The 13,312-nt window shown below is 41.5% G+C and overlaps 1 protein-coding gene across 4 annotated transcripts in view; it reads left to right on the top strand.

Moving 5' to 3' along the window:
• Positions 1–13,312, top strand: part of ryr3 (ryanodine receptor 3) — a 561,329-nt gene that overhangs the window by 510,523 nt on the left and 37,494 nt on the right. For all 4 annotated transcript variants that reach the window (XM_070878983.1, XM_070878984.1, XM_070878982.1 and 1 more), the window contains 5 exons: positions 2,730–2,818; positions 4,111–4,239; positions 7,034–7,138; positions 11,244–11,325; positions 11,900–13,215. In XM_070878983.1, the coding sequence (XP_070735084.1) occupies positions 2,730–2,818; positions 4,111–4,239; positions 7,034–7,138; positions 11,244–11,325; positions 11,900–13,215 (1,721 nt within the window). The remainder of the gene's footprint in view (positions 1–2,729; positions 2,819–4,110; positions 4,240–7,033; positions 7,139–11,243; positions 11,326–11,899; positions 13,216–13,312) is intronic.

Here is a 13,312-nt window from a genome sequence, read left to right as displayed (position 1 = left end):
AACATCATGTGACTACTTACAGGTACTTACATTACAGTTGGGAAACCCGGAAGAACCATTTTTGGAATCTGTTTCCTGGCCCAGCAAACCAGATCGAGAGGCTGGTAGGCGGGTAGGCCTGCGACACCAGGCTGTAGCCAGGGAGCAGGAGGGTGGGGATCGGGGACATCATTTCTGGAGATGGAGCCGGGAGAGATCAGGGGGGATATCGTTGGAGGAGCTGGGTGGCCTGGAGAGATCGGGGGAGCCGTGGAGAAGATTAAAGGGGGAACGTGGGTAGAGGGCAGGGAGGAGATCGCGGGCCGTGAAGGACATTGTGAGGGCATCAGATTGCTGGAAGGTTAACACTTACCTGTTCCACACAGCAGTCCTCGCCTCCTTTCAACTGCCGGGTCTCCCGAGGCCTGGGAAACCCAGCTGGCCCTTGTTAAAGCTGTTACAGAGAAAAAAACCTTAAACACACAGCCTCATTACAATATTTAATGAGGGACCCGCCTCCTGAGAGTGTGTTGGTCGCCTTCTCCCAGTTCCGCCTTTGTAAAAAAACGGAAGTTGGCTGGTTTGAGGCAGGTTGGCTACTGGTTTGAAATGTTTTAAATTTTAACTTCCCACTCGACCCAAACCCACTAGTTTTTGTGAGTTAAAATTGCCCTTATAAATCCTGAAGCTTCTACCTTAATGATTTTAACTGCTGTAAGGCTGTCCAAGATATATTTTCCATCACCTTTTGAAGTTCAATCAGGTAAAACTACCAATCTCACATAGAATTAAAAACATAGAGAAGCCGAACTTCAGGGTCCGTATAAGGCCCGTTACTGCCATTTTGCGGCGGCCATGCAGCGTAATCAAGTGGCCGCCACGTTCCAGTCCATTGGCCACCCCGACCCAAATTCAGCTCGGGGATTTTTTGGCCTGTCCCCACTTCTGCCCCGCTGCTGCAGACCGCTGCAAGTGCATCATCAAAGCGTGCACCGGCATTATCCTGCACCTCCATTTGTTGGAAAAAATCCACAAGCCGCTGAACGTCAGTTTTTTCTGTCGGTGCACCTTGTCTGCTCTCTCTGTGCCCTGGTGGTGCGGTGGCCATTAAGGGCGAGGGCCAAATGCCACGGCTGCCATCTTATTTTTTTTGCCGGCCAACTTTCATGTCGGCTGAAACATTGTTCCCCGAATTGCGCCGGGCCACCAACAGGCAGCCTGGCACCCCAGATCCTGCTACAACTGTACAGGGTATTGGTGGGACCACACCTAGAGTACTGCATACAGTTTTGGTCTCCGTATTTAAGAAGGATATACTTGCATGGGAGGCTGATCAGAGAAAGTTGATTCCAGAGATGAGGGGGTTGACTTATGAGAATAGGTTGAGTAGGTTGGTCCTATACACATTGGAGTTCAGAAGAATGAGACGTGATCTTATCGAAACAAATAAGATAATGAGGGGGCTCGACAAGGTGGATGCAGAGAGGATATTTCCATTCATAGGGGAAACTAAAACTAGGGGGCATAGTCTCAGAATAAGAGCCGCCCATTTAAAACTAGGATAAGGAATAATTTCTTCTCTGAGGGTTGTAAATCTGTGGAATTCTCTGCCCCAGAGAGCTATGGCGGCTGGGTCATTGAATATATTTAAGGCGGAGATGGACAGATTTTTGAGCAATAAAGGGAATAAAGGGTTATGTGGAGCGGGCAGGAAAGTGGAGCTGAGTCCATGATCAGATCAGCCATGATCTTATTAAATGGCGGAGCAGGCTCGAGGGGCCAAATGGCCTACTCCTACTTCTATTTCTTATGTTCTTGCGTGCCAGGCCGCTGGCCCGGCCGAAACGTCCCTAACGCCCAATGGCCGAAGCTGAAAAATCCCCAATTCTCTCCCCTTTAACGGAGGGGGGAGAGCGTGGTGGCTTCACCACTGCTCCGCCACTGAGTGACTGTGGCGGAGACTCGGTCCCGCCCCAACTTCCGCCCCTCAGCATGGCTTACCGCCGCACTGCCGCACCCATTATGACCGACTTCTGGTCCAATGTTAAAAAATCTTCTTAGTCCTGAAGATCAATAGGACGGCCGCCTCATCGCTCCCGGCGGAAAAAACAGGTAAAAAAATCATAGGTGCGCCAGCTTTCTGGCATGTCTGAATTTCAGCCCCAGAGAATCTAAGGACTAATGCCTGGAGTGTCTGCAAATCCCATTGGCCATTCCCAGAATAAAGCAAGCAGTTATCAGAAAATGTTGCTGGTGAGATCAACCTAAATAGCTTTGCAAATAACACTTTAAACCCAATTGGTGTTATCCAATCTCGGAGAGTGTATACATAGGCTAATTGAAATTGAAATGTGCAGGTCTCAAACAGCATTGTTTATTTGAAGTGAATCTGATTTTAACCCCCAAAATGCTGCAGAGAAAAAGGCAGAACAAAAATAGACCATTAATAATAAAGGAATTTTGTCATATTGAGGTATAAAGGAATACCTCATGCCAAGTGTATTCCCATTCATGACGTCAGTTTGATAACTTACTTATTTGTGGGAATATTCCTAGTATTGTAGTGAAGGGCATGTTGAACCCTCGTGTCTAACTCAATCTTTGGTAACCCTCATGTTCTTGTACTTTTGCTGCTGGCTTGGCCTCAAAATTTAAATTGAACACAAATTCTCTTACTTCCTTCCATACAATATTTCACAGCGTAATTGTGTATTCTCCAATATTTTAAATACTTTTCTTTTAAATTGTAGATTTCCAGAATTATCTGAGAACTCAAACAGGAAACACTACAACAGTGAATATCATTATCAGCACTGTTGACTATCTGCTGCGCCTTCAGGTAATCCCTAAATATGCAATGATGTTTTGTGAAATTCACAGCAAAATGATTAAGATTTATGAACTATTTGTAACTACTGGGGAAGAATAATTTTTTGAAATTTATTTTGTATCTCATCATCTTCTGTCTACAACTAGTGCACAAACATCTTTCAAACTGGCCATTATAGACAAGAAGTCATCACTGTATTTGCAGAACACATTGTGGATCTCTGTATTAAGGGTTGTTAATAACTATTCAAGAATAGAGTCTAGTAGAAAAATGTAGAACTCAATGTAAGAGATTTTGATATTGTCAGTTCATTGTGCAGCACTAAAGTTGTAAATCAGCTGCACTATTACTAATATTTGATTCTATTCAAATGTTTTCCTACTCCCAGGACTTGTAGGAAAATTGGACATCTTTGCACCCATTCCTGTGATTGTTCTGTGTTTGGTCATTCTCATGAAATGAGAAGTTGGATTTTTTAGAACCTGTCGACAGGCATTGTTGATGTTTCACAAAAAAATGAATTTTTAGGACCACAAGCCTGCTGTTAAAGTGATAATCATTGGTTTTTATGTACTATTTTTGTGCATTACCTGAAGCAACATGAATTATAAAAGTGCACCATTAAAAAAAGTGCTGAGCAAACCGAGTAGTGGCCGGATTTTTTTTATTACGCGGAATTTCTCCGAACACTCATAATTTATTTTTTACGAATACACACACACAGCAGATGGAAGTCTCTGTAGCTCTCTAAGTGGGCAATGAGATCAAAATCTCCAAAAATAACACAGCACCTCAATGGTTTCCGTAAAGTGAGATAACTTTATTTTGCAAAAAATAAACAGTTCACTTGAATGTTTTGAGAGGAGATCTACATCATTTTCAGGGTGAAATTGTGCTAATGTAATATTATACATATTGGAAATTTGTGGCAGCAGAACGGAGAGAAACAATGGCCTGGAAAATGGTAGTCTTAATAACAGCGAACTGTCAGCATTTGTCGTCATTTCGGCTTTGAAACTGATGCAACTTCAGGATTTAGCGCATGCGCAGCCTAATGCGGAAATCCTGAAGTTGTGTTCTGTCATTCACTACTCTTCCACAGACTGCGCGAATCTTACTTTGAGGCCAGCAGCAAATACCTTTGCTCTGCTGTTGACTGCAAATTACAGACCATTAATAAGAAAGCACAGAATGCTGAGCATGTTAAATCTACTAAATCCATAATAAGTGGATGCAGAAATGTTATATATAGTCATTTATAATCCATTAAAAAAATTAATGCAACTCGTCTCTTATTCCAGGAGTCAATCAGTGATTTCTATTGGTATTACTCAGGAAAAGATGTAATGGATGGACAAGGCCAGCGCAACTTCTCAAAAGCATTAGCTGTAGCCAAACAAATCTTCAACTCACTTACTGAGTATATCCAGGTAACGCCAGAGCTTCCTTACTGAATATATCCACGTAGCGCTACTGTTTCATTACATGTCTCCTGTAAAAAAATACAGACTCATTATGTATCAGACCAATTCCATATTTTAAACTAAAGGATGTGGAATGTCCTAACTTTTCATACGTTATACATAATTAGAAGAATCATAAGCATGAACAAGTATTCAGGTGGATATAATAGATCCCATGGCACTATTTAAGAAACATCAAGAAAAATAGATAATCTGGGCATTCATTCATTTGATGTTTGTTGGTTTTTACTGCAGTTCATTGTAGCATTTGTCTATATAAATACAATGCCTACATTTCAAATGTATGTTAGTTAGGAAGCAGTTTTGGACATCCTGAAGACATGGTCAGCATTATATAAATATTCCGTTTTTGTCTTTTTTTGATTCAAACATAAAAATTGAATGAATATAATCCTCTTCAGAAACCAAAATTCAGATGTGTTTTAGGCGTAAAGATGTGCATTTTGGTAACAAAATAACAACAATTATACTCTGAATGGAATAGGCTCTGTATTGTGGAAAAACAGAGGCATTTGGTGGTACAGGTTCACAGGACATTATAGATTTGATCATGGGGTATAGAATCTGAAAGGCAAGAACCTATGTAAAACCGTTTTAAAGACCTCAGTTAGAGTACGGTGCACAGCATGGTGCCGTACAATGTAGGAAGGATATTGAAGCTTTACAGAAGGCATAATAGATTCACTAGGTGCTGCCTGATATGAGGAAATATAAATACAAAGAAAAGTTGGCTTGTTTCATCAGAAAATTGCACATTACAGAGATGATTGTGATAGATATGTTTAAAGTTATGAAAGGAGGGTACAGAATAGGTAGAAGTAGACTGTTTCTCGTAGGAACAAGGCGCCTTAGATACAAGATTAAATGTAAGAGATTTAGGACAGAGGACAGGAGAAACTTCTTTACAGAGAGTTCATTCAAATGTATCTTATAGATTTATTTCAGAAAATAATGTTTTGAGTAATTTGAGACATGACGTGGTAAGAAAGACTTGCATTTATAGAGCGCTTTTCATGATCTCAGGACATCCCAAAGCACCTTACAGCTAGTGAAGGGCAGCCAATTTGCACACAGCAAGGTTCCACAAACAGCAATGTGACTGTAGTGTATGGAGAAAGAGTCAGACTGAACACTGTGAGCTCAAAGTAAAATGTGACCTTAGTCTTTTATTGCAGGTCTCCAGAGTGCCTCTTCAACCTGTGAAGCCTTCTTAAATACCTGTGCTCCCAAGGGATTATGGGATCCCTTGGGACTCCGAGGAATGAGCCCTCTGGTGGCAGTACAGAGTAAATACAAGCCCACATATATAACAGTGACAATGACCAGATAATCTGTTTTTTAGTGATATTGATTGAGGGGTACATATTTGCCAGGACACCGGGGAGAACTCCCTTCGGAATAGTGCCATGAGATCTTTTACATCCACCTGAGAGGGCAGACGGACCTTAGTTAAATGTCCTATCCAAATGACAGCACCTCCGATAGTGCAGCAGTCCCTCAGTACTGAGTCAGCCTAGATTTAGTGCTTAAGTCGCTGGAGTGGGACAGGAACCCATAACATTTTGACTCATCGGTGAGAGTATTACCACTGAGCCACAGCCAACACAACCTCACAACTAACACACATCTGAGTTTTGGTTTCTGAAGAAGGAATATATTAAGATTAATTTCTTATATTTGAATTTTAAAAAGAAGAAATAAAAAGGAACATTTTTATAATGCTTATCACATCTTCAAGACATCCCAATATGCTTCCCAACAAACAGATTACTTTTGAAGTGTAGTAATTAATAATTAGTAAGTGTAGCATGCTTGGGAGGAACAGGTGGCCTTGAACCTAATGGTTCCCAAAGTTTTCCACCACTGGGAGTTTCCTCACCTATCTGGGTCTGGATCTGTTCTGGACAACTTGATAGAAAATGATTGCCATGATTAGTCAACAATTCCATTATTGTTGTATTATGCGACTAGCAGGATGGTAGAAGGCAAACTAGATGGACCTCAGCCTACTTGCATCTAGCAATTCCTATATTTCTATGAGAAAAGGGGTTGAAGTGATTCGGGTAACGGGGTGGGTAAATGTGATTAAAACTATTTGAAAAGAAAGACTTGCATTTATATATCGTCTTTCACAACCACCAGACGTCTCAAAGTGCTTTACAGCCAATGAAGTACTTTTGGACTGTAGTAATGTGGCAGCCAATTTGCACACAACAAGCTCCCACAAACAGCAATGTGATAACGATCAGATAATCTATTTTTGTTATGTTGATTGAGGGATAAATATTGGCCAGGACACTGGCCTGCTCTTTGAAATAATGCCATGTGATCTTTTACGTCCACCTGAGAGGGCAGAGGGGGCCTCGGTTTAACTGAAAGATGGCACCTCCAACAGTGCAGCATTCTCTCAGCACTGCATTGGAGTGTCAGCCTAGATTTGTGTGTTCAAGTCCCTGGTGTGGGACTTGAACCCACAACCTTCTAACTCGGAGGCGAGTGTGCTACCAACTGAGCCACAGCTGACTCATTTGCTTGCATTAATTGATCAGTGAAATGTCTGGACTAAATGACCTGCTTCTGAGTTGTAACTTCTATGTTTTCAATGTATTGCTATGATTTTAAAAATATGAATTTGTACCTTGCAGTCAACAGAAACCAACATTCACCACGTGTGTACTGTAATCAATGAACTAACATACAAAAATGCTGAAAGGTATCTGGTCTGATGTTGTTTGTTTAGGGCCCTTGCATTGGTAACCAGCAGAGTTTAGCCCACAGCAGGCTCTGGGATGCAGTGGTTGGTTTCCTTCATGTTTTTGCTAATATGCAAATGAAGCTTTCTCAGGTACGTCCCCCACTACAATGCTGACAATTACAGGTCTCTTCAATAATAATGTTGTTTATAAAAAAGACTGAGGTTGCATGCATCCCCCAAGGAAAGCTCTTAATTAAGAGTCAGTGCTGCACACACAAATTCCTTGTTCCAGACTATATCTATTGGGTATTTGAAACAGGACACTGATCTGTCCTGAAATGAATCCCATGGTCTGTGTTTTTTTTTAATTGGGAACGAAAAAATACTAATAAGTGCTAAGAGCTATTCTGTTACTGAATACTAATGTAGACCTTGGTGTTGCTATTAATAACTCTTTAATCAGTACAAACAAAAGTACAAACACTGGCTGTGCTACAATATCATTTCAGAGAGCCTAAAATAAACAGATATGGAATAAGAGGGCTGCAGAGAAGCCAGCTGACATCAGCTAATGCAGCGGGGGGCAGGGATCAAACCTGGGTCCTTCCTGTTCAGCATGGCTTGATGTGGTACCATGCCGTACAGATCAAGAAGGGACCATTGTTAATTATGTTGGCAAGTCATTTATGATCCAATTTTTTTTCATTTACCACAGCAATGCAGAATGCAGCCAATGATACATATGTTTAAATATATTTTAACAGTAAAAGATTTTTGAGGAGGAATGTTATACCATGGATTTTCCTGGGTTTAGCGCCCAATTTCTTGAGTCCAGCATAAAAGAAAAGTTGGTGCTTTTACAGCACTTACGTGGTGCCTTAGTAGCATTGCCACCTTGTTCCTATTGCCTTTTTGTATTAGGAACATTACTATTTAAATCCTATGTCACTGAGATTCAGATACTGTCATTGTGACCTGGGCCCCATTTCCCTGTATTTACCCCGGGTGAAGGACAAGTGCTCCTTGCCTTTATAACTTGAATACTACCAGCCAGGTTCTCTTACCAATATTGTTTAATGTTAGTTGTGTAACTTCGCATGTTTATGTACAAAGTTAAAAAGGAACTGAAGTGGGAAGATTTTTACTATGAGAAGGCCCAATGACTTTTCAGTATTTAAATCAAGCCATAATGAACCCGATGGGGGAAAATTCACTGGGTTAGTGATGTGCCTGTCAGGCAGGCAGAATTCCCACTCCGCCTGGCCATCAAAATGGAACTTTTCAGCATATTGTTATTGGGCCAGAATTTGCTGTCAAAATAACGATGAGGATAATGATACTCTCCATTATTCATGCGCAAATGGCACAAACTTCAGGTGAGGGGCGGATGCACGGTTAAACACGGAAATTCAAAAGTTGCTGTCTGAGTTGCGCCATTCCACCATTAGCTTCGCAAAAATGGCATCTCGTTGAGTGCCTCAACATTGAAATGCATTGAATGGCGTGAGATTGTTGTATTTCCACAATAGATACAAACTAACCCACCACAGAAAGTTAAAAGTATTGTCCATTCCATTCTAACTATCCGTTTGACAAAGTGAAACGTTAATCAAACTCTGGCATTGAAAATTAACAAATACAAGTGTGGAGTCTCATTTCTTCAGGTATTGTTGAAGATTTTAAAAATGTTACATTTTTAATTAAAACCTTTATTTTACTTTTATTTTATTTCTCTCTTTGCCTTCCCTCTCTTTGGGCCCAAGTTTCCACACGATAAAAAACGGGCGCCCCTCCGAGCTGGGCGCCCGTTTTTCGCGCCTAAAAAAAACCTCGCGATTCTGGAGCGTTCTGCAGTTCCTTGTCTGCCTGGCGCGGCGCCCAGGGGGCGGAGCCTACACTCGCGCCGATTTTGTAAATGGGAGGGGCCGGGTACTATTTAAATTAGTTTTTTTCCTGCCGGCAACGCTGCGCGTGCGCGTTGCAGCGTTCGCGCATGCTCAGTGTGAAAAAAACATTGGCACTCGGCCATTTTTGTAGTTCTTTGTAGCTGTTTAATTTTTGAATTTTTTTTTTATAAAAGCACATTGCTATCAGCACTTGCAGCCTTCTCACTGTCTCCTTCCCCCCCCCCCCCCCCCACGGGAAAGAACGGGCGCCTCCTCTCCCCCCCCACGGGCAGAACGGGCACCTCCCCCCCCCCCCCCCGCGGGAAAGAACGGGCGCCTCCCCCCCTCCCCCCCCGCGGGAAAGAACGGGCGCCTCCCCCCCTCCCCCCCCGCGGGAAAGAACGGGCGCCTCCTCTCCCCTCCCCCCCCCCCCCCGCGGGCAAAACGGGCACCTCCCTCCCCCCCCCCCCCCCGCGGGAAAGAACGAGCGCCTCCCCCCCCCCCCCCCGCGGGAAAGAACGGGCGCCTCCTCTCCCCTCCCCCCCCCCCGCGGGCAAAACGGGCACCTCCCCCCCCCCCCCCCCCGTGGGAAAGAACGGGCGCCTCCTCTTCCCCCCCCCTGCGGGCAGAACGGGCGCCCCCCCACGGGAAAGAACGGACGCCTCCCCCCCCCCCCCCGCGGGAGAGAACGGGCGCCTCCTCTCCCCTCCCCCTCCCCCCCCGCGGGCAGAACGGGCGCCTCAGGCTGACTGCAGAATTCTCTGTGCCTGAAGCACTTTCACACAGGTAGGAAGATGGTTTATTTAATCTTTTCTTTGCTTATAAATGTTTATTCAGGTTGGATTTATTTGTATAATATTTGTAGAAGTATAAATAAGGATTTATTGTAGAATTTAATGAGTTCCCTTCCCCCCCCCTCCCCGTTCTGGACGCCTAATTTGTAACCTGCGCCTGATTTTTTAATGTGTAGAACAGGTTTTTTCAGTTCTACAAAAATCTTCACTTGCTCCATTCTAACTTAGTTTGGAGTACGTTTTCACTGTGGAAACTTTGAAATCAGGCGTCAGTGGCCGGACACGCCCCCTTTTGAAGAAAAAATACTGTTCCAAAGTAGAACTATTCTACCTGACTAGAACTGCAGAGAAAAAATGTGGAGAATTGCGATTTCTAAGATAGTCCGTTCTCCACCAGTTGCTCCTAAAAATCAGGCGCAAATTATGTGGAAACTTGGGCCCTTTATTTCTCTTTCTGCATCTGACGCTCCTTAAAACCTACCTCTTTGACCAAGCTTTTGGTCATCTGCCCTAATTTATCCTTATGTGGCTCAGTGTCAACATTTTTGTCTTATAACACTCCCGTGAAGCTCCTTGGGACATTTTACTACGTTAAAGGCACTATATAAATACAAGTGATTGTTGTTGTTTCTGATTTGACATTGAATTTACCCGCTCTAAGTTACACTTCCTTCATTGTCCTTGCGCTGTTAATTTCACAATCCTTCAATCTGATTAATTAAGGAGATACACAGTTGCTTTTCCTGTTCACTCAGGTCCCAGATTCCCAGATTCCCAGTTTCCCTCTCTACGACGACGCGCACTTTCGGCAACTTGCCATGCAAAAAATGTTAAAACTTAAATGTGTAAGGGCAAGTCTAACTAATGGCAAATGCCGTTAGATGCCCGGCTACAGCAAATTATGGCCAATTATTTCAATAACAATAAAATGCTGTAGAGTGCACTAATTGTTTAAGATATGTAAAATGGTGTGGATATGTATGCTGTGCAAGATCAGTTGACAGCTGAAGTACAATATTGTCAAATAATTCATCAGAAGTACTCCATAGGCAGTTTATCATTTCTGACGGCACAAGACAACATAGATGAGACTGGTTAACTTGCCCACTGGAAACATTGTAATTTTAACTCTGCCCCTGGGTTATCTGAGCCATGGGTTCTTTCAATTGGCGCAATACTAGGTTACTTCAGGATAACAAGGCAAGAGATTCTCCTAGCACAGCGTTCAGATTCTTTTCTACTAATTTGATATTTTAAAGAGAGAAATGAATGAATCCATATTTATATTCTTCTAAAGTTGCAACTGTCAAAGCTGTTTTGACTTCTCTTGCTGGAAGCCTTTACAGTGACAGTATTTAACATGATGTGCATCCAGAGTTTGAGTGTTTATGTATGTTAAAAGACTGATATTGAAATATTTTGATAGATTTTAGTTTCCAAGCTATTCTCCTCTTTTGACCTTTCTAAGTGTCAATTCAGATTATGAAAGATCATTAAACAGCTGAAGGCTTGTTTCTTTTCCATTATATGAAAATGAACTAATAAAAACTTGAAATGTTTGCTTTTTTTTTTAAGGATTCCAGCCAGATTGAGTTGCTGAAGGAGCTGTTGGATCTGCAGAAAGATATGGTGGTGATGCTATTGTCGCTGTTGGAAGGTTAACATTTCTTACATGCTGTGCAGCTTTAGAAGATCAGTTAGCATCTGGTCTAATAATGGTAGCATGTTTAGCTAATGTTGTGAATGTTCCCATCTGTCAAAATACTATTTTTTTGTCAAGACATTTGCATCACTTAGCCTTTACACATAATTTTTAATAACAATATTGTCCAGTTACTAATGTCCAGTTCAGCATCATTTTAAAATGCTTCACTAAAGTTAATCAAGTCAGTAAAAATATTTTGAAGGTTGGTTTTAATTGTATCTTACTCACTGGAGTGTGTGTGTATATTTATATATATGTTTTTTATAATATCTCCTTAAACTATTTTTTGTTTCAGTTTTACAATTTTTTGGCTAATGATTTGAATGCAGATGTGCGATACCTTGTTTAAAAAAAAACCCAGACAATTGCATTTATTTTTGTTTAATTTTTTATGCAGTGACACTTTCTTGTAAATTGGCTTATTGGTTTCAAAATTTGAAGTATCTGGATTCAGGAATTTGTGTTTTAAAACTCTCTTTGTGTTTGTGTTAATTTAAATTTACTCTGTTCTTCTCTACAATCTTAGGTAATGTTGTAAATGGAACTATAGGCAAACAGATGGTAGACACGTTGATTGAATCTTCCAGCAATGTGGAAATGATACTGAAGTTCTTTGATATGTTTCTTAAATTAAAAGAGATAACCACTTCTGATACCTTCAAAGACCATGACCCAGATGGTAAAGGAGTGATCTCAAAAAAAGAATTCCAAAAAGCTTTAGAGAGTCAAAAGAAATACACACAATCAGAAATTGAGTTCCTACTGTCTTGCGTTGAAGCAGATGAAAATGATATGTTTAACTATATAGAATTTATTGACCGATTCCATGAACCAGCCAAGGACATTGGTTTTAATGTAGCTGTATTACTGACCAACTTATCTGAACACATGCCCAATGATAGCCGTCTGCAGACCTTTTTGGAACCAGCACAAAGCGTTCTCACATACTTTGAACCCTATTTAGGACGCATTGAGATTATGGGTGGTGCAAAACGCATAGAAAGGGTCTACTTTGAAATCAGTGAATCAAGTAGGACACAATGGGAAAAACCTCAAGTCAAGGAATCCAAAAGGCAGTTCATCTTTGATGTTGTGAATGAAGGGGGAGAATCAGAAAAAATGGAACTTTTTGTTAATTTTTGTGAGGACACCATATTTGAAATGCAACTAGCATCTCAAATCTCTGAACCTGATGCAGCTGATAGAGCGGACGATGATGAAGAGGAGCCTACTCCAATTGAAGAAGAGGAGGAAGAGGGGGAGGTGCTTCAGTCCTCCAATGCATTTGCATCAGCTTGTCATGATTTCAAAGCTAGTTTGTTGACATTTTTCAGCATCTTCACATTTAAAAATATCAGAAGACAATACAAGAAAATTAAGAGGATGACAACTATGGAGTTATTAAAGGCATTTTTTTCCTTCTTCTGGATGCTGTTCATTGGCCTTGTCTTCTTTATTTTCAATGTAGTACAAGGACTTTTCCAGATTGTGTGGAATGCCATGTTTGGGGGAGGCTTGGTTGAAGGTGCTAAAAACATCACCGTCACAGACCTTTTAGCTAGCATGCCTGATCCAACACAACTTGGAATTCATGGAGATGCGACTGAGTCAGAAAGAGCAGAAATTCCTGAGACAGATGTTACAGCAGAGCTCGAGTCCATAGTACAAGGTGAGAAAAGTGAAACAGAGATAATGCCCGATGTATTTGGTTCAGGTTTGAAAAAAGGAGGCGGCAAAGCAGCGGGAGATATTCATGGAGGTCTTGGTGATGTCTCAGAAATTATAGGAGCAGAGAGCCCTCCTAGTATTGAAAAAGCATTACGTCAAAAAAAGAAATCAGAGGTAGGTTTTTTTAAAATTTTCCATTTTTCAAACCTTCAACTTCAGTATTTTAATTCTCATAAAGTTTACAGTCTAAATATTGTATTGTCCTTTACAT

This window comes from Pristiophorus japonicus, chromosome 4 (genome assembly GCF_044704955.1).
Source record: "Pristiophorus japonicus isolate sPriJap1 chromosome 4, sPriJap1.hap1, whole genome shotgun sequence".
Lineage (NCBI taxonomy): Eukaryota > Metazoa > Chordata > Chondrichthyes > Pristiophoridae > Pristiophorus > Pristiophorus japonicus.
This window is presented reverse-complemented; position numbering and strand designations above follow the sequence as displayed.